General features: G+C 45.2%; 1 protein-coding gene across 1 annotated transcript in view; it reads right to left on the bottom strand.

Moving 5' to 3' along the window:
- Positions 1 to 14,255: 14,255 nt before the first annotated feature.
- The window catches only part of LOC126088201 (uncharacterized), a 129,445-nt gene continuing 121,586 nt past the window's right edge, over positions 14,256 to 22,114 (bottom strand). The window contains exon 3 of the mRNA XM_049906326.1: positions 14,256 to 14,518. Coding sequence (XP_049762283.1) covers positions 14,256 to 14,518 — 263 coding nt within the window. The remainder of the gene's footprint in view (positions 14,519 to 22,114) is intronic.

Raw genomic sequence — 22,114 nt, 5'->3', positions numbered from 1 at the left:
TTTGACGCTTTACGTGTGTTAGAGCTCTGTGTATTGCTGCTAATTCCGCAGTGTAGATACTGTAAACCAGTGGTGGTGTTCGAGAAAGAGTACTGTTAATGTATCATATTTCATGACCGTCGATAGGATCGATTTATGGGGGAAGGTGGCTCTCTTCAACCTGTAGTTGAAGGGCCCGTGTTTCCCTTATCTTCCTGGGTAGTTGTTTTGGCACACGAGGCTGGCTCAAGGACGAGGGATTTTTTCGCCATAATGGCCAGTGTCTTCTGGTAGTCACAGATGAACTTCTGGAGATTTGTAACGGGAAGCAGCACTTTAAAGAAGCTCTGTATGTTGGAGCACGAAATGGCCAACGAAAATGTTCACATTTTGCTCCTTATTTTGATGGCTGAAAGACCTAACGTCGAATAATTCCGTGGGACAGTTTTGGAGTTCGGGAAATCGGGAGTTGTACGGCAAACCTCGTGTGGTGTGGACGTCGCGTGCCATCTCAAGCAAAGCTGCCTTTTTAGTAGCGTATTACACAAGTCGCAAGGTGGTGATCCTTAGTCATCAAACCAGTTATTTCGTACATCCAACAGTTGAGAGATTCTGAATGTGCGTTCTCGTGCGCGGGTGTGAAATTCAGGTCGAACAATTACAGTTTTCTACAAGAGTGTTGCAGTTATAGCGGATATGCAGAAGTTAAACTAGGCAGAGGCCTCAAATTACGTTGCGGAGACAGGTAGCTAGCTGGACGATGGTGTTAATGAACGAGACGGACTTGGCGCGGTTTTCACTGAAGCCAATAAGTTACAGTCGTTTCTACAGAAATTTGTGTGTGGTGTTTTTGTGTCACTCTTGTTTTGTTCTTTTGGGGAATAACGATGGAACTTGTCAAGAGGCGTTTGGAGGCCATGTATGAACTATTACTGTTGTACACTATCTGGTTAACAGTATCTGGACACATATTAGGGGACATTAATATGGGGTGTGTCAGCTCATCGGTCTTAGGACGACTTGATCTCTGCTGGGGACGCTTTCAATGAGGCGCCTGAATGTCTGTGGAAGAAAGGCAGCCCATTCTACCTCAAGAGACGAAACAGAAGGTAGATATCGTCAGGAGTCTTGGAACTCCAATCCATAATAGGAATGTTGTCCACAACATTTATCTCTCAGATGCTGCTTTATGACACAGTGCATAGTCATGCAGATCCAAGCAATCATCGTCTCCGAACTGATCGTCAACTGTACGCAATACACAATGCCGTAAGATGTGTTCATGTTCTTCCGCCACCGTAACACCATCTCCTCCGTACTCCACTGCCGGCAGTAGACACGATGGCAGTCAATGTTCTCCTGACATTCGCCAAACCTAAATCATTCCATCGGCTTGCGATAGGTTATAGCGTGCTTCATCGCGCCAATCACTCGTTTCCAACAACCACTGTCCGGCCAGTGGAGTAGCTCATTGCTCGACCTCCAGCTAGTACAAATATTCCAGTTATGTAGCACTGACTACAGAAATATGTGGCTCATGGGGAGCAGCTCGACCACAATACCACGTTCTTTCCAACTCTCTTTGCACAGTCACTTAGACAACTGGTAACAGTTTTCAGTGCACGAGTGATTCCTTCCGCTGGTTTTTACAACCGTCCTCCGCAATGCTCGACGGTCCCTGTCCATCAGTACAAGCCGTCTGTGTGATCTTCGTTTCGCTGTGGCTGTTCCTTCAACTTCCAACTTCACGATCACGTCACCAACAGTCGACACAGGCAACTTTAGAAGCGTTGAAATGTCCCTGACGGATTTGTTACTGAGGTGACATCCAATGACCTGTCCATGTTGAAAGTTACTGTGCTCTCCTGACCGATCCCTTATGGTGTCACCGCTTCTCTAGTCACAACACAACACTCACCGCCTCCTTTCATGCTGGCGGGTCCGCCTGTCGTGGCATCTAGTGGTAGGTACCGCATTACATAGGGGTGTCCGAATACTTTTGATCAGAAAGTGTCAACACTCCAGTCCAGTAGTCGGACCTCGGGAGGTTTCTGAAAGTAGGTAGTCTTTTAATTATTTACCTTGGAGTAGCGAGAATTTAACCGTATCTCGCGAGTCAAAGCCTTGTGTTGACCATTATTTACACTGATTTTATATACGTAGCAGAGTAGAGAACTAATCTGGGACCGGCAATAAACGTTTGCAATTAATCTGCGAGCCAGTAAGTCGCGTAGTTCGTCTCGTGCGTCACACATCGCCAAGGGTGGGTGGAGCTTGGTCGCGGCCGCAGTGCGATTTCGCGCTGAAAAATGTCAAAAATGAAAATCCGTAAGTTACTCTTACATCCTTTCAAACGTGTTTACCTTCAAGGTCGATTACCTGCCCGTTTTTCGCAGCCAGAACCTTTCCCTCCGCTCACACCACCTGTTGCACAGCCAATTGCCAACCAGACGTAATTAGTAATACATGCTCGTTCGTGAAGTCTTGGTTCTAACATTTGTTTCTCTCGCTTTTGTGGTTACATTAGATGAGAACACCTACTGAATATGGAAATGAAATATATGTACTTTACCTTATATCATACGTTTATTGTTTTAATTGTAGATTTATAGACAGCATGAGTATTTTTGTAACCTAAAACGTTTTTAGTCACCTGTCGGGTCTTGGCGAGATATATTTCTTTTATAGGCATGACATTTAGACAGATGCAAGTATTTCAGACAGTAAAATTGTCCGCACTCATCCGCCGTTTTCTTCTTTATTCATTCAAAGTGAAATGTTAGATCAGTTACTCTATTTCAAATACCAATTTTCCATTTATTCCGTTGTAGATTCGTTCAGAGCAATCAAGAAATTTACCAGAAGAGCTTTGTACATCAGAATCCTCTTCTCGAATCGCTGGCTTCAATGTGGATTGAAATAAACGATCCAAATTAATCTTGGAAGTACTTTCCGGGGCAACAGTATAGATACTGAAAAATTTGACGCCTTTAATCGTGAAACTGAAAAATATACAGATATTTTTGGATGGTGCCCTATGTCACCAACTCGTCATAAAATTTTAGTGCACGGTGCCTAAGTCGTGTCTAAAGCAATTCACCTACCGGCCAATTGGGGGAGGAAGCAGCTGAGGCCCGCAACGAGCAGGTACGGCAATACGGAATAAATTTTTCTCGTAAGGTTTCACATGTTTATTGTAACAGAGATGTACTACGCAGATTGTTACCAAATTCAGATGCATTTCAAAGTTGTAGCAGACCAAGGTATTATAAGAAAAATGGTCCATTCTCTCAAGAGGCAATCAGTCAGAAGGTTGCAAGCACACTGTCTTTACCCCTAGATGAAAATTATAGCGACGAAACTATTGAGGCAGGCGAAGATGACGGTGTGGCCGTGCGGTTAAAGGCGCTTCAGTCTGGAACCGCGTGACCGCTACGGTCGCAGGTTCGAATCCTGCCTCGGGCATGGATGTGTGGTTCAAATGGCTCTGAGTACTATGGGACTTAACTTCTAAGGTCATCAGTCCCCTAGAACTTAAAACTAGTCAAACCTAACTAACCTAAGGACATCACACACATCCATGCCCGAGGCAGGAGTCGAACCTGCGACCGTAACGGTCGCGCCGTTCCAGGGGCATGGATGTGTGTGATGTCCTTAGGTTAGTTAGGTTTAATTAGTTCTAAGTTCTAGGCGACTGATGACCTCAGAAGTTAAGTCGCATAGTGCTCAGAGTCATTTGAACCATTTTTAAGGTAGTTCCTCATGTGAAAAAAACGAAAATGTCCGATGAACATATGTCCGATTTTCGATCGTTACGGAACTGTAGCAGGTTGAACACTATACACATCTATGAGTGAGGCTAGCATTGCTGCCTCTGGATCACGGGGTCCCGGGTTCGATTCCCGGCCGGGCTGGGGTTTTTCTCTGCCCGGGGCTGTGTGTTTGTGTTGTCTTCATCATCATCATCATCATCATCATCATCATCATCATCATCATCATCATCCGTGACAGTGGCTACATTGGACTGTGTAAAAAATTGGACTGTGTAAAAATTGGGGTTTTGTAAGACGCTGATGACCGAGCAGTTGAGCGCCCCACAAACCCATTACCATCATCATCCATGAATGATTATGAATACAAGTGTCAACATTTCATACCAAAACGTTTTTTAGGCGATGTGGTGGACAGGGTAATTAATGATGGGACAGATGACTGATCCCTCCTATAAAAGGTGTTTAAAAAGTCGCCCACCCATCTCAATGTATTTGTCAACGCGTTGGAGGATGTGTCGCACATCGACATGATCTGGGTGGGCTCTAAAGCGGGGAACAGCGTCGGAGATACGAGCGACAAGTTCTTCATGTGTATCCTCCTTCGCAGGGCACACATCCCGCTTTAACCAGCCCATAAGCAGAAGTCTTATGGGGATGGGCTGGGTAATGTGGCAGGTCAGTTAATGGGTCCGCCGTGGCCAATCCATCATTAAGGAAATGTGTTATTCAGATACTGGGATACTTGTCTCGTACAGTGAATCAGTCATCCATCATGTTGCAGGTACATTTGCAGCCGTTACTGTTATGTCCCGTCTTCCAAAAGTGCAGGTAGGTCTTCTATCAGGAAATGTGCATATGCTGAAGCTGTCATGCGATTTAGCAGGAACACAGGCCCTATCAGCAGGTCATCAGTCATACCACACCAGACGTTCACTGAGAACCTGACTTAGAACCTTGTGTCATGTGCGTTTCACCTATGTATGAGAACTGCGGGTGTTCATGGTACCAATGCGTGTAAATGTAGCCTCACCTGTAAATAAAGTGTTTTGCACGACATCTCTGTGTACAGCCAAGCATTCACAAAATTGTTGTCTGCTTACTGAATCACCTGGATATATACTACTGACCATTAAAATTGCTACACCACGAAGATGACGTGCTACAGACGCGAAATTTAACCGACAAGAAGAAGATGCTGTGATGTGCAAATGATTAACTTTTCAGAACATTCACACAAAGTTGGCGCCGGTGGCGACACCTACAACGTGCTGACATGAGAAACGTTCCCAAACGATTTCTCATACACAAACAGCAGTTGCCCGGCGCTGCCTGGTGAAACGTCGTTGTGACGCCTCGTGTAAGGAGGAGAAATGCATACCATCACGTTTCCGACTTTGATAAAGGTCGGATTGTAGCCTATCGCGATTGCGGTTTATCGTATCGCGACATTGCTGCTCGCGTTGGTTAGCCGAATATGTAATCGGTGGGTTCAAGAGGGTAATACGGAACGCCGAGCTGGATCCCAACGGCCTCGTGTCACTAGCAGTCGAGATGACAGACATCTTATCCGCATGACTGTAACGGATCGTACAGCTACGTCTCGATCCCTGAGTCAACAGATGGGGACGTTTGCAAGACAACAACCATCTGGACGAACATTTCGACGACTTTTTTTTGTGGTTTTAGGGCGCACAACTTCAATGGTCATTAGCGCCCTGACTACTCTAAGAATGCACCGCGAGGCACAAATGGACAACAACAACTAAAAGGGAAAACACGATAAAAGACAGACTGACAGGCATAGGATTAAAAAACAGCATCATCAAATGTCCTGAGAGAGGTTTGTCAAATTGATAAAACGAAGAACACGAGCAACAGCTCGTGGGTCATCCGCTAAAATGGCATCGAAAGTACTTGGCAGGTTAAGATCTAGACGCAGTGTGTTAAAATATGGACAGGACATTAAAATGTGTCGAACCGTCAGCAAGTGCCCACATGGGCAGAACGGCGTTGGCGCAGCCGTCAGCAGATGGCGATGGCTGAACCGGCAGTGTCCAATTCTTAACCGGGCCAAAACTACCTCCTCCCGCCGAGAAGGGCGTGAGGAGGACGTCCAAGCCACGGGAAGAGGTTTTAAGGCCCGAAGCTTGTTGTCTGTAAGTGCAGCCCAATCGGCATGCCACAGCGACACAATGCGCCGACAAATGACCCTGCTAAAATCGGACGAAGGGACACAACAAGAAGCTGTCCGAGGCTGGAGGACCGCAGCCTTGGCCGCGGCATCTGCAGCTTCGTTCCCAGGGATACCGACATGGCCAGGAACCCACATAAAGCTAACCGGAGAACCGACGTCCACCAGCTGCTGAAGAGAGCGTGGTACGAAAGGGTGAACCGGGTACGGATCACTGAGGCTCTGGATGGCGTTCAGGGAATCTGAGCAGATGACATAAGCAGAATGTCGGTGGCGGCAGATGTAAAGAACAGCCTGGTAGAGGGCAAAGAGCTCAGCTGTGAAGACCGAACAATGGCCATGGAGCCGGTATTTGAAACTTTGTGCCCCGACAATAAAGGAACACCCGACCCCGTTATTGGTCTTAGAGCCATCGGTATAAATGAAAGTCAAGTTGATGAACTTCGAACGAAGTTCCAAAAAACGGGAGTGGTAGACCGAACCGGGGGTAACCTCTTTTGGGAGAGAGCTGAGGTCAAGGTGAACGCGGACCTGAGCCTGGAGCCAAGGTGGCGTGTGGCTCTCGCCCACTCGAAAGGTTGCAGGGAGTGAAAAATTAAGGTGTTGAAGGAGGCGACGAAAGCGAACTCCAGGGGGTAGCAGGGCAGAGACATACAACCCGTATTGACGGTCGAGAGAGTCGTCAAAAAAGGAACGATAAGACGGATGGTCGGGCATTGACAGTAGCCGACAGGCATACCGACAAAGCAGTATATCGCGCCGGTAGGTGAGTGGCAATTCGCCAGCGTCAGCATGAAGACTCTCTACGGGACTAGTATAAAATGCTCCGATCGCAAGTCGTAAGCCCCGATGTTGTATGGAGTTGAGGCGGCGTAAGATGGATGGCCGTGCAGAGGAGTATACGAAGCTCCCATAATCCAGCTTGGAGCGGACGATCGACCGATATAGACGAAGTAGGACGGTTCGATCCGCTCCCCACGACATACCACTGAGAACACGGAGGACATTTAAAGAACGGGTACAACGGGCGGCCAAATATGACACATGTGGAGACCAGCTAAGTTTCCTGTCAAAGGTAAGGCCTAAAAATTTGGTTGTCTCCACGATTGGGAGAGCAACGGGACCGAGTCGTAAGGACGGTGGGAGAAACTCTTTGTAGCGCCAGAAGTTAATACAGACCGTCTTCTCGGCAGAAAAACGGAAGCCATTGGCGACACTCCAGGAGTAAAGACGGTCAAGAGAACGCTGAAGACAGCGCTCCAGGACACGTGTACACTGCGCGCTGCAATAGATGGTAAAATCGTCCACAAAAAGGGAGCCTGATACATCAGCTGGGAGGCAATCCATTATTGGATTGATCGCGATGGCGAAGAGAGCGACGCTCAAAACTGAGCCCTGTGGCACCCCATTCTCCTGGCGAAAGGTGTCGGACAGGACAGAACCCACATGTACCCTGAACTGTCGATCCATTAAAAAGGAACGAATAAAAAGAGGGAGGCGACCGCGAAGGCCCCATGTATGCATGGTGCGGAGAATGCCCGCCCTCCAACAGGTGTCGTAAGCCTTCTCCAAATCAAAGAACACAGCCGCGGTCGGGCGCTTCCGCAAGAAGTTATTCATAATGAAGGTCGACAAGGTAACCAGATGGTCAACAGCAGAGCGGCGCCTACGAAATCCACATTGTACATTGGTAAGTAGGCGTCGAGACTCGAGAAGCCAAACCAATCGAGAGTTAACCATTCGCTCCATCACTTTACAGACACAGCTGGTAAGCGAGATAGGTCGATAACTGGAAGGCAAGTGCTAGTCCTTCCCCGGCTTAGGAATCGGGACAACAATAGACTCGCGCCAGCATGCGGGAACATGTCCCTCAATCCAGATGCGATTGTATGTACGAAGAAGAAAACCTTTACCCGCAGGAGAAAGGTTCTTCAGCATCTGAATATGAATAGAATCAGGCCCTGGAGCGGAGGACCGTGATCAGCCAAGTGCGTTTTCGAGTTCCCGCATGGTGAATGGGGCATTATAACTTTCACAATTCGAGGAGCGGAAGTCAGGTGGCCTAGCCTCCTCTGCCTGTTTGCGGGGGAGGAAGGCAGGGTGGTAATGAGCGGAGCTCGAAACCTCTGCGAAAAAGCGGCCGAAGGCATTGGAGACAGCCTCAGGGGCCACAAGGACGTCATTCGCGACCTTCAAGCCAGAAACTGGGGAGTGGACCTTAGTGCCAGATAGCCGGCGCAGGCTACCGCAGACAACAGAAGAAGGAGTAAAACTGTTGAAGGTGCTTGTGAAAGCAGCCCAGCTGGCTTTCTTGCTTTCTTTAATAATACGACGACACTGAGCACGTAATCGTTTATAATTAATACAATTCGCCACTGTAGGGTGGCGTTTAAAGGTGCGTAAAGCACGTCGACGAGCACGTAAAGCGTCTCTACATGCTGCGGTCCACCAGGGGAGCGGTACGCGACGTGGAGAAGAGTAGGGTGAGGGATGGAATATTCAGCAGCAGCGAGAATGACTTCCGTGAGGTGTGCGACCTGACGATCGCAGCTTGTGAAGGTTTGATCCTGAAAGGTCGCCCTGGAAGAGAAGAGCCCCCAGTCTGCCTTGGAGATGGTCCAACTAGAGGAGCACGGAGAGGGAGTATGCTGCAGGAGATGGATAACACACGGGAAGTGGTCGCTCGAATATGTATCAGCAAGTGCATACCACTCAAACCGGCGTGCAAGTTGGGGAGTACATATAGAGAGGTCTAAATGGGAATAGGTGTGAGATGTGTCCGAAAGAAAAGTAGGGGCGCCAGTATTGAGGCAGACAAGATTGAGCTGGTTGAAAAGGTCTGCTAACAAGGAGCCCCTTGGGCAGGATGCTGGAAAGCCCCAAAGGGGATGGTGGGCATTCAAGTCTCCAGTTAACAAAAATGGTGCAGGTAGCTGAGCAATAAGTTGCATCATGTCTGCCCTGGTAACGGCAGATGACGATGGAGTGTAAACGGTACAAAAGGAAAACGTAAAAGTGGGGAGAGTAATGCGGATGGCAGCTGCCTGCACGCCGGTGTGCAACGTGATGGGATCGTAGTAAATATCATCCCGGACCAGCAACATAACCCCTCCATGAGCTGGGACACCTACCACAGGGGGTAGGTCAAAACGCACAGAGGTGTAGTGTGCCAAGGCAATTTGATCGCATGGGCGTAGCTTCGTTTCCTGGAGGGCTACGACGAGCGGACGGTGCAAGCGGAGCAGCAACTTCAAGTCCTCTCGGTTGGAGCGAATGCTGCGAATATTCCAGTGAATAAGTGCCATCGTAAGAAAAGGAAGATGAAAAAAGGGGTCACCTCGAAGGCCGCTGAGGGCATGTCTTCGAGCGAGCACCGCCGCCGCTATCAGTAGGCGGACAGTCATCGTCCATTGGGTCCATAGGTTCATCGGCCATCTCGGGAGGATGGCCGGGAGGGGGAGCTTCCTCCGCCGGTGAACGGCCAGATGTACGGCTACCAGCGGTGCGGCCAGGCGAAACGGATGACGGCCTGGGGCGGCAACCGCTGGGTGGCGCAGGAGAAGAAATGCGCCGTGGCGGAGAATGAGAACTGTGCTTCCTATGAGCCTTTTTGGAAGGACGTTTGGTGGAAGTACCGGTCGAAGGCTGGGAGGTCGAGGAACGTAGGAAGTCTGCACGGGATGGTTCCTTCTTGAAGGCCCGTGCATCTGACTTCGGGGTCTTCGTCTTAGCAGAAGCTGATGAAGGGGCTTGTGTCTGTGGGGTGATGGGAGGAAGAGGAGACGTCGACCGCGCGATCTTAGCACTGGCCGAACGGACGACCGTGGTGCTGAAGGTCAGATCGCATGTCTGGGTTGCTACCTCCCTGGTAGTCCGAGGAGAGGCGAGGACAGTACTGTATTTCCCCGCTGGGAGCAGCGCGGGCTTCCTACTAGCCAATAGCTTGCGAGCAGCCGAGGTGGACACTTTCTCTTTGACCCGAATTTCTTGGATACAGCGTTCTTCCTTATAGACAGGACAGTCGCGGGAGGATGCGGCATGGCCACCCTGACAGTTGACACAACGAGGAGACGGAGGTGGACAGTCACCCTCATGGGCATCCCTGCCACAAGTGACACATTTAGCCGCATTGGAACAAGACTGTCGAGTGTGATTGAAACGCTGACACTGGTAGCAGCGCGTAGGTGTCGGGACATAGGGGCGAACAGAAATAACCTCGTAGCCCGCCTTGATGCGCGATGGCAGCTTAACACTATCGAAGGTCAAGAAAAGTGTCCGGGTCGGTACAAGGTCATTGTTGACCTTTTTCATGACCCTATGGACAGCCGTCACGCCCTGCTCAGCGAGGAAAGATTGAATCTCCTCGTCAGTCAATCCGTCGAGGGAGCTAGTATAGACTACACCACGAGACGAATTCAAAGTTCGGTGGGCCTCCACCCGGACAGGGAACGTGTACAGGAGTGTGGCCCGAAGCAGTTTTTGTGCCTGAAAGGCACTCTCAGTTTCTAGTAATAAGGTGCCGTTACGCAACCTGGTACAAGATTTGACAGATCCGGCTATGGCATATACGCCCTTCTGAATAACGAAAGGGTTGACAGAGGAAAAATCCTTTCCGTCCTCAGATCGAGAAACTACGAGGAACTGTGGGGCAGGCGGTAGTACTTTTGTCACTGTTGGCTGGTCACGTTTCCGTTTTTGGGTCGAAGTTGAGAGAGATGGAGTAGAATCCATTGCGGAGGAATCCCCCATGATTGCCAGCGTCTCCGATGGCGCGCTCCTTCCTTGTGGGGACCCTCTCAGAGGGCACTGCCGCCTTAGGTGAATGTTTACACCTCAGGTCACACCTCCCGAGAAACAGACGGAGGGACCAATCGGCATGGTCAGAAGGTATCAGCTCAGGCAATCACCCCTCCTCGGGCCTGGCCTTTACCAGGGGGTACGCGCGTGCCTTACATGTCTACCCAGGGCGGGGACTTACGCGTTACCCCGTCACCGGCTACGCGTGCGAACGCGTGGGTCGGCCTTCAGGCACGCACAGGGAGGAAGGAAGAAGAGGAAAAAGAAGAGAGAGAGGGAGAAAGAGGACAGACTGTCTCAAACGCCGAGGCGGAGACCAGAGAAGGCAAGGAGAAGAAGGCAATGAGAAAGCAAGGAGAAGAAGGCAATGAGAAGGCAAGGAGAAGAAGGCAATGAGAAGGCAAGGAGAAGAAGGCAATGAGAAGGCAAGGAGAAAAAGGCAATGAGAAGGCAGGGAGAAGTCAAGGGAAAGAGTAAGGAAGACAGTGAGGTGGAGAAGAGCAAAGAAAGGAACCAACAAAAGGAAGGAAGAAACGAGAAGTGAAAAACCAGAAAGACCACAATTATAGGTCGTGGAACCGTCCGTCTCCGGACGCAGGCGCTAACTACCCCCGTGAGGGGGATGGACTCCTTTTAGTCGCCTCTTACGACAGGCAGGAATACCTCGGGCCTATTCTAATCCCCGGACCCGCAGGGGGGATTTCGACGACGTTTGCAGCAGCATGGAATATCAGCTCGGAGACCATGGCTGCGGTTACCCTTGACGCTGCATCACAGACAGGAGCGCCTGCGATGGTGTACTCAACGACGAACCTGGGTGTACGATACGAACGGCAAAACGTCATTTTTTGGAATGAATCCAGGTTCTGTTTACAGCATGATGATAGTCGCATCCGTATTTGGCGACATCGCGGTGAACACACATCGGAAGAGTGTATTCGTCATCGCCATACTGGCGTATCACCCGGCGTGATGGTATGGGATGCCATTGGTTACACCTCTCGGCCACCTCTTGTTCGCATTAACGGCACTTTGAACAGTGGACGTTGCATTTCAGATGTGTTACGACCCGTGGCTCTACCCTTCATTCGATCCCTGCGAATCCCTACATTTCAGCAGGATAATGCACGACCGCATGTTGCAGGTCCTGTACGGGCCTTTCTGGATACAGAAAATGTTCGACTGCTGCCGTGGCCAGCGCATTCTTCAGAACTCTCACCAACTGAAAACGCCTGGTCAATGGTGGCCGAGTAACTGGCTCGTCACAATACGCCAGTCACTACTCTTGATGAACTGTGGTATCGTTTTGAAGCTGCATGGGCAGCTGTACCTGTACACGCCATCCAAGCTCTGTTTGACTCAATGCCCAGGCCGTTATTACGGCCAGAGGTGGTTGTTCTAGGCACTTATTTCTCAGGATCTATACACTCAAATTGTGTGAAAATGTAACCACATGTCAGTTCTAGTGTAATATATTTGTCCAACGTATACTCGTTTATCGTCTGCATTTCTTCTTGGCGTAGCAATTTTAATGGCCAGTAGTGTACATGTTGCACAGCCTGCACATGGAATGGCTACAAGCCATCAGAATTAATGTAAGCCACACTCGCGTTTCTGAAACATCGAGCTGACGCTTGATGTGCCGTGTACTGGTGGTAGGACTCAATTCTACCATAGCAATAATTTCTTCCCTTTCCTCAACTGACTGAATGGCCTCACGTTCTGATGTTACATGTATACCCGGTAGTTTAATACTTGAAAAACCGTGGGGGTCGTTGACACGCACATGGTATCACGACTGCTCACTGATCCAACCCACCATTGCACACTGGGTGTACCTGCAGCTGTTGCTTCAGTGCGATATGACTGTGTTGCCATATGTTGGAGAACCCACACACCTCTTGTACGAAGAATCAGTCAACTGTCCCACCATTATTCTGTCCACCACAGCGCCTATGCAGCATTTCGGTAAGTAATATTCGCACTTGTGTTCTTATCCATTCATGGACGTGTGTAGTCTTCAACCCGCTCCAGTTCCGTAACGATCGAACATCGGGCACATGTTCATAGGACTGTTGCTGTTGTGGTCTTCAGTCCTGAGACTGGTTTGATGCAGCTCTCCATGCTACCCTATCCTGTGCAAGCTTCTTCATCTCCCAGTACCTACTGCAACCTACATCCTTCTGAATCTGCTTAGTGTATTCATCTCTTGGTCTCCCTCTACGATTTTTACCCTCCACGCTGCCCTCCAATGCTAAATTTGTGAACCCTCGATGCCTCAGGACATGTCCTACCCACCGATCCCTTCTTCAAGTCAAGTTGTGCCACAAGCTCCTCTTCTCACCAATTCTATTCAATACCTCTTCATTAGTTATGTGATCTACCCATCTAATCTTCAGCATTCTTCTGTAGCACCACATTTCGAAAGCTTCTATTCTCTTCTTGTCCAAACTATTTATCGTCCACGTTTCACCTCCATACATGCAGCTCTCCATGCTACTCTATCCTGTGCAAGCTTCTTCATCTCCCAGTACCTACTGCACTCCATACAAATACTTTCAGAAACGACTTCCTAACACTTAAATCCATACTAGATGTTAACAAATTTCTCTTCTTCAGAAACGCTTTCCTTGCCATTGCCAGTCTACATTTTATATCCTCTCTACTTCGACCATCATCAGTTATTTTGCTCCCCAGATAGCAAAACTCCTTTACTACTTTAAGTGTCTCATTTCCTAATCCAATTCTGGCAGCATCACACGATGTAATTCGACTACATTCCATTATCCTCGTTTTGCTTTTGTTGATGTTCCTCTTACATTCTCCTTTCAAGATACCGTCCATTCCGTCCAACTACTCTTCCAGGTCCTTTGCTGTCTCTCACAGAATTACAATATCATCGGCGAACCTCAACGTTTTTATTTCTTCTCCGTGGATTTTAATGCCTACTCCGAATTTTTCTTTTGTTTTCTTCACTGCTTGCTCAATATACAGATTGAATAGCATCGGGGAGAGGCTACAACCCTGTCTCACTCCGTTCCCAACCACTGCTTCCCTTTGATGTCCCTCGACTCTTATAACTGCCATCTGTTTTCTATACAAATTGTAAATAGCCTTTCGCTCCCTATATTTTACCCCTGCCACCTTCAGAATTTGAAAGAGAGTATTCCAGTCAACATTGTCAAAAGCTTTCTCTAGGTCTACAAATGCCAGAAACGTAGGTTTGCCTTTCCTTAATCTTTCTTCTAAGATAAGTCGTAGGGTCAGTATTGCCTCACGTGTTCCAACTACTTCGGTTTATTTTCAAATGTAGAATCACGTGATAAATTATGCGACACTTCTCCAGAATCACTCTGTATAGTGTAACAGTTTGCATGTCAGATTTGTGTATTTTGTAAATAAACATACAATTAGGGTCAAGTAATGTATTACACTTGATTCCATTGCGGGAAGATAGACATAAAATAATTTTGACCAGTTTTTTAGTGCCACGGAGCTGCGAGGTCAACGTTTCTTCACGAGCTGGGAAATAACAAGTGCATTAGGAACGTGGTGATGTCGCGGCGTGCACAGAAGCGAGTGGCGGTAGCCGACTTACCCATGACGCCGAGCTGCTGCGGAGTGAGTCCGGCGGGCGCCTCGGAGGCGGAGGGCAGTCCGAGGCCGAGCGAGGCGGGCAGCGAGCCGCGGTCCGACGACAGCACGGAGCCCTGGCGCGTCAGCGGGCGCGCGCCGCCCGGGCTGCCGCTGCGGCGGCCGCTCTGCACGCTGCCCGCGTCTGCAACGCACGGGCACACTTTCAATGTCGTTCCAGTCGCTTCAGGGAATGGCCCTCACAACCAAGTGCAACATTCACTAACACGAGAGTAATTTAATAGCACACCGCCCAACAAATAATATTAATAATAAGAGTAAGAATAATAATATCCGGAATATCTGCAACTCAACAAAGAAAAAAATCATCATGCAAATTAATCAGGAAAAATCAACAGACTGGAAGAAACTAACAGAGAAAATTCAGAAAGCCCTCAAATTAGGCCAACCCCCTCGCAACAGGAATCATCGCTGGTGGAATGCAACTTGTGATGAGGCAGTCGACAACCGAATAACTGCATGGAAAAAATTTAGCAGTCACAAAACTGAAGAAAACTGGGAGAACTTTCTTAAAACCCAAAAACAGACCTCAAAAATAATTAGAAAAGAAAAACGGGGATATGACAACAACAGACTCTCTGAAATCCAGCAGGATTTCATCAAAAATAATACAAGAAATTTTTATAAGACTTTCAGAGAAAACTTACAGGGATACCAAGCGCCTAGCTTGTGCTTCAAGAAACCCGATGGCTCTTTGGAAACCAACACGAAAAATAACTGCAAAATCTTACCCCAATATTTCAGTTCCCTCCTCAACTGCGAATCACCCCAAGAAAAACTTGTCTTCTCTTCTCCAGTATTCACACACCCAGACTCACATGCCCCGGATCTTGAAGAAATTATGGAGATAGTCGAGCAGTTGAAAAATAACAAAGCACCAGGAGAAGATGGGATCATTGCTGAGTTCTGGAAACTAAACGATCCTATACTTATGCAGAAATTACACCATATAATGTCAGACATATGGATAACGGAGCAGATACCAGAGGACTGGAAATGCGCTCTAATTCACCCGCTACACAAAAAGGGCGACAAGACAGACATGAAAAATTACAGAGGAATTTCCCTGCTCCCAGTCGCTTACAAAATCCTTTCCAAAGCGCTTTTAAACAGGATAGAATCCCAAGCAGATACACTAATTGGTGAATACCAGGCCGGATTCAGAAAAGGACGCTCATGTGCGGAACAGATCTGGTGCTTAAAGACAATATTACAAATGAGGAAATGCAGAAACACAGTAGTTACATTCATCGACTTCAGGAAAGCATATGATTCATTGGACCGTGGAACCCTGTTTAAAATCATGGAAGAATTTGGGATCGACCGAAAGACACGAAAAATCACAGAACAGACACTTACAGGAACAACGGCCAAAGTGAAATTCATGGGCGAAGTATCAGAACCCTTCGAAACCAAATCTGGAGTCCGACAGGGGGACGGACTATCCCCAATCCTTTTCAGTATTGTTCTAGAAAAGATAATCAGGGAATGGGAACCTCACGTAAAGGGTATCCAAATTGGTATCAAGAAAGAGAACCGAATAAAGTCAAGTGCCTTGCTTTCGCTGACGATATTGCAATTATCATCAATAACAGAACAGAAGCGATTCACGCAGTCGAAAAACTACATGAAATTTCACAAAAAACCGGACTACAGATATCTTATGAAAAAACCCAATATATGGAAAGGCAGCCAGAAAATAAATCTCCTTTAATAACAAAATATGGTAAAATTGCACAAGTCTGCCATTTTAAATACCTCGGTGAAACTATACAGTCCTCAGGATTAAATCGAATTGCCAATGAACAAAGAATCACCAAGCTCCAGAAGGCCTAAAAGCTAACATGGACGCATTACAACAAGAAGTGAATTTCGACAGACGCAAAATTAAGGCACTATACAACAGTGATTCTTCCAGAAGCAATCTATGCAGCTGAAACAATGGTGATTGATGGTCATTCAAAAATTAAGGAAATAGAAAAGCAGGAAAGAAAAATTCTCAGGAAGATTTACGGTCCAATCAGCATAAATGGCATTTGGATGAAGAGACCACAAAACGAACTCTATAGAAAGATCAACATAGTAACAGATGAAATCATAAAGCGCCGAACCAAATTTTATACACACATCTACAGGATGGATGACTCCAGAACAGCAAAGAAATTATTCAATATTATAACAAGGAGTAAATGTGGCACAGAATGACTGAAAGAAGTCCAAAGGGATCTAGAGCAGATCAACATAAAAAATCTCGAAGATCGCACCGAGTGTCGGCATAAAATCACAAGTGTGAAGTTTGGGGAAAGAACATCGCGTCAGCCTGGTAAAAAATGGACAGAGGAACGGAAGAAGGAGCATTCTGAGAGGATGAGGAGGTTTTGGGAAGCAAATGAGAAAAACATCCGAAGATGAAATTATGAATTCTAGTTCAATCGCTCTCCTAAAGGGGAACAATCGTTATAATAATAATAATAATAATAATAATAAGAAGAAGAAGAAGAAGAAGAAGAAGAAGAATAGGCCTCCGGTATGTTCTGCCAGTCGTTAAAGGCGACGAAAAGAACAAACCACTAATAGGGCTAATCCCCCTTTTAGTGTGATTGGTTGGTTCAGGACAGAACTAATGAAGCCTCGAACAAGCGCTGTCATGGTCGGGGACGACGCTTGAACCCTATGCCCGTCCAAAATGGTAACGACACTGCTAGCCACACGGAAAATGATTTAAATCCAAATAGAGGTGTTTTGCAGGTTATGTTTCTTGCAACCACTCTAGAAGGAAGACAAAGACAGAGGATGAGATGGCCACATGAAGTTAACCGACACCTCATGTCCTGTTATTACCAAGCAACAAACTTAGGAACCAACACAACTGGATACTGATCACAAGTATACACAACATTTATTACCAGATACCCAGAATTAAAATTTTTAACAGAACAACGACTAGCTGATCAGATCCGTGTAATAATCAAAAATAACAGGATACCCCAGTCAGAATTAGAAAACATCAAACAACAAATACTGGAACAAAATAATGTGCAATCAGAAGAAGAGGAAAATACAGTAATGGACTCAAACATCCCAGAGCAAACAAACAAAGAACAACACGCATCAATTAAACAATCAGAGGAAAACGAAATCTTAAGACAGCCATCACAACAAGCACAAATAGAACACAAAGTGACACACATGTTAGATATAGAAGAAAAATTTCAGCTGACATATATAGAATACAAAGACACAAATACAGACATTAGACCATTCCTGCATAGACCATCAAATAACCCACAAGTCGAGACAACAATAACAACTATCAACATAATCATACACAACAAAATAAATGAAAATACAACTATGGAAGAGTTACAACTACTGGTTTTTATAGGAGCACTCAGTACACTAAATATACACACTAGGCAGAGATCAGAACCAACCAACACACAGAAGAAACCCACAAAACCAGCGTGGCAACACATGCTACAGATCAGAATAGAAAAACTGAGAAAAGACTTCGGACAGCTAACACAATTTATAAGAAATGAAATGTCAGAAAAAAAACGAAAAAGGTTAGGTAAGATCTCACAAGAAGAAGCGATAGAGCAATTAGATGAAAAGAAGCAGAAATTACAAGCATTGGCCAAACGACTTAGAAGATACAAAAAAAGTGAAAATAGAAGGGAACAAAACCAAACATTCAACACAAACCAAAAGAAATTTTACCAGACAATAGATAAAACACACATTAAAATAGACACTCCACCAAACATAACAGACATAGAACACTTCTGGAGCACATATGGTCAAACCTGGTAGAACATAACAGACATGCACGGTGGATACAAGTAGAAACAGACACATACAAGATGATACCACAAATGCCTGAAGTGATAATTTTGCAATATGAAGTCACACGAGCCATTCATTCTATTCACAATTGGAAAGCCCCTGGAAATGATAAAATATAAAATTTCTGGCTAAAGAAGTTCACCTCAACACATTCACATCTAACTAAATTATTTAACAGTTACATTGCAGACCTATACACATTCCCTGATACACTTACACACGGAATAACTTATCTGAAACCTAAAGATCAAGCAGACACAGCAAACCTAGCTAAATATCGCCCATAACATGCCTACCAACAATACATAAAATATTAACTTCAGTAATTACACAGAAATTAATGACACATACAACACAGAACAAAATTATAAATGAAGAACAAAAAGGCTGTTGCAAAGGAGCACGAGGATGTAAAGAGCAACTGATAATAGATGCAGAGGTGGCATATCAAGCTAAAACTAAACAAAGGTCGCTACACTACGCATACATTGATTACCAAAAAGCTTTTGATAGTGTACCCCACTCATGGTTACTACAAATATTGGAAATATACAAAGTAGATCCTAAACTGATACAGTTCCTAAACATAGTAACGAAAAATTGGAAAATCACACTCAATATCCAAACAAATTCAAATAATATCACATCACAGCCAATACAGATTAAGCGTGGAATATACCAAGGAGACTCATTAAGTCCTTTCTGGTTCTGCCTTGCTCTGAACTCACTATCCAACATGCTAAATAATACAAATTATGGATACAATATGACTGTAACATACCAACACAAAATCACACATTTGCTATACATGGATGATCTAAAACTACTGGCAGCAACAAATCAACAACTCAACCAATTACTAAAGATAACACAAGTATTCATCAATGATATTAATATGGCTTTAGGAACAGACAAATGTAAGAAAAATAGCTTAGTCAAGGGAAAACACACTAAACAACAAGATTACATATTGGATAACCGCAGCGACTGCATAGAAGCGATGGAAAAAACAGATGCCTATAAATATCTAGGATACAGACAAAAAATAGGAATAGATAATACAAATATTAAAGAAGAACTAAAAGAAAAATATAGACAAAGACTAAAAAAAATACTGAAAACAGAATTGACAGCAAGAAACAAGACAAAAGCTATAAATACTTATGCTATACCAATATTGACCTACTCATTTGGAGTAGTGAAATGGAGTAAACAGACCTAGAAGCACTCAATACATTTACACGATCACAATGCCACAAATATAGAATACATCACATACATTCAGCAACAGAAAGATTCACATTAAGCAGAAAGGAAGGAGGAAGGGGATTTATCGACGTAAAAAACCTACATTATGGACAGGTAGACAATTTAAGAAAATTGTTTATAGAACGAGCTACATCCGATGTATTTCTATGAGTGATTGCTTTGTGTATTTTGCTAGTTTCTACTAGCAAAATACACAAAGCAAACACTCATATAAATACATCGGCTACACCACTGCAATTTCATAACCACTTCTACAACACTTTAGATCACATAACATCAACAGATACAAAGAAAGTAAATTGGAAAAAGAAAACACTACATGGCAAGCAGCCGTATCATCTAACACAGCCACACATCGATCAAGACGCATCCAACACATGGCTAAGAAAAGGCAATATATACAGTGAGACGGAAGGATTCATGATTGCAATACAGGATCAAACAATAAACACCAGATATTACAGCAAGCACATTATTAAAGATCCCAATACCACAACAGATAAATGCAGACTTTGAAAACAACAAATAGAAACAGTAGATCACATCACAAGCGGATGTACAATACTAGCAAATACAGAATACACCAGAAGACATGACAATGTAGCAAAAATAATACATCAACAACTTACCAATCAACATAAACTAATAAAACAACACGTTCCCACATACAAGTATGCAGCACAAAATGTACTGGAGAATGATGAATACAAATTATACTGGAACAGAACCATTATAACAGATAAAACAACACCACATAACAAACCTGACATATTCACCAATAAAAAGAAGAAATTAACACAACTAATCGAAATATCCATACCCAATACAACAAATTTGCAGAAGAAAACATGACAAAAAAATTGAAAAATACATCCAACTGGCTGAGGAAGTCAAGGACATGTTGCATCAGGATAAAGTTGACATTACACCATTTATACTTTCAACTACAGGAGTCATACCACACAATATCCACCAGTACATCAACGCAATGCAGCTACATCCAAACTTATATATACAACTACAGAAATCTGTAATTATTGATACATGTTCAATTACCCGGACGTTCCTAAATGCAATGTAACATTACCGTACAGTTAAAAGGAAGTCACGCTTGACCAAGGTCCGCGTCACTTTCCATTTTTAACCAGACATAACGTCTGAGAAAGGAAAGAAATAATAGTAATGTTCTTGTTGTGATCTTCAGTTCAGAGGCTGATTCGATGCAGCTCTCCATGCTACTCTATCCTGTGCAAGGTTCCTGATCTACTGCAACCTACATCCTTCTGAATCTGTTTACTGTATTCATTTCTTTGTCTCCCTCTACGATTTTACCCCCACGCGGCCCTCCAATACTAAATTGGCGATCCCTTGATGCCTCAGAATATGCCCTACCAACCAATCACTTCTTCTAGCAAGTTGTGCCACAAACTCCTCTTATCCCCAATTCTATTCAATACCTCCTCATTAGTTATGTGATTTGCCCATCTAATCTTCAGCATTCTTCTGCAGCATCACATTTCGAAAGCTTCTATTCTCTTCTTGTGTAAACTATTTTTCGCCCACGTTTCACTTCCATACATGGCTACACTATGGGACTTAACATCTGAAGTCATAAGTCCCCTAGACTTAGAACTGTTTAAACCTAACTATCCTAAGGACATCACACATATCCATGCCCGAGGCAGGATTCGAACCTGCGACCGTAGCAGCTGCGCGGTTCCAGACTGAAGCGCCTAGAACCGCTCGGCCACATCGGCCGACTACAAATACTTTCAGAAAAGACTTCCTGACACTTAAATCTATACTCGGTGTTAACAAATTTCTCTTCTTCAGAAATGCTTTCCTTGCCATTGCCAGTCTACATTTTATATCCTCCTTACTTCGACTATCATCAATTATTTTGCTCCCCAAATAGCAAAACTCATTTACTAGTTTAAGTGTCTCATTTCCTAATCCAATTCTGGCAGCATCACCCGATGTAATTCGACTACATTCCATTATCCTCGTTTTGCTTTTGTTGATGTTCCTCTTACATTCTCCTTTCAAGACACTGTCCATTCCGTTCAACTGCTCTTCCAGGTCCTTTGCTGTCTCTCACAGAATTACAATATCATCGGCGAACCTCAAAGTTTTTATTTCTTCTCCAAGGATTTTAATTCCAACTCCGATTTTTTGTTTGTTTCCTTTACTGCTTGCCCAATATACAGATTGAATAACATCGGGAATAGGCTACAACCCTGTCTCACTCCCTTCCCAACCACGGCTTGCCTTTCATGCCCCTCGACTCTTATAACTGCAATCTGGTTTCTGTAAAAATTTTAAATAGCCTTTCGCTCCCGGTATTTTACCCTAATAACAATAATAATTCCCAGAAAAAGTGGAAAAATGAAATTTAATTTCACCGGTTGAGAGTATACACTGAGGTGACGAAAGTCATGGAATAGAGATGCACACAGACAGGTGGTAGTAGTAACGTGTACACAAGGCACAAAAGGCCAGTGCATTGACGGAGCTTTCATTTGTACTCAGGTGATTCATGTCAAAAGGTTTCCAGCGTGATTATGGCCGTACGACGACAATTAACGGACTCTGAAGACATTGTCAA

This window comes from Schistocerca cancellata, chromosome 6 (genome assembly GCF_023864275.1).
Source record: "Schistocerca cancellata isolate TAMUIC-IGC-003103 chromosome 6, iqSchCanc2.1, whole genome shotgun sequence".
NCBI classification, from domain to species: domain Eukaryota; kingdom Metazoa; phylum Arthropoda; class Insecta; order Orthoptera; family Acrididae; genus Schistocerca; species Schistocerca cancellata.
Note: the sequence above shows the minus strand (reverse complement) of the source record. Positions and strands in the feature narration are given on the sequence as shown.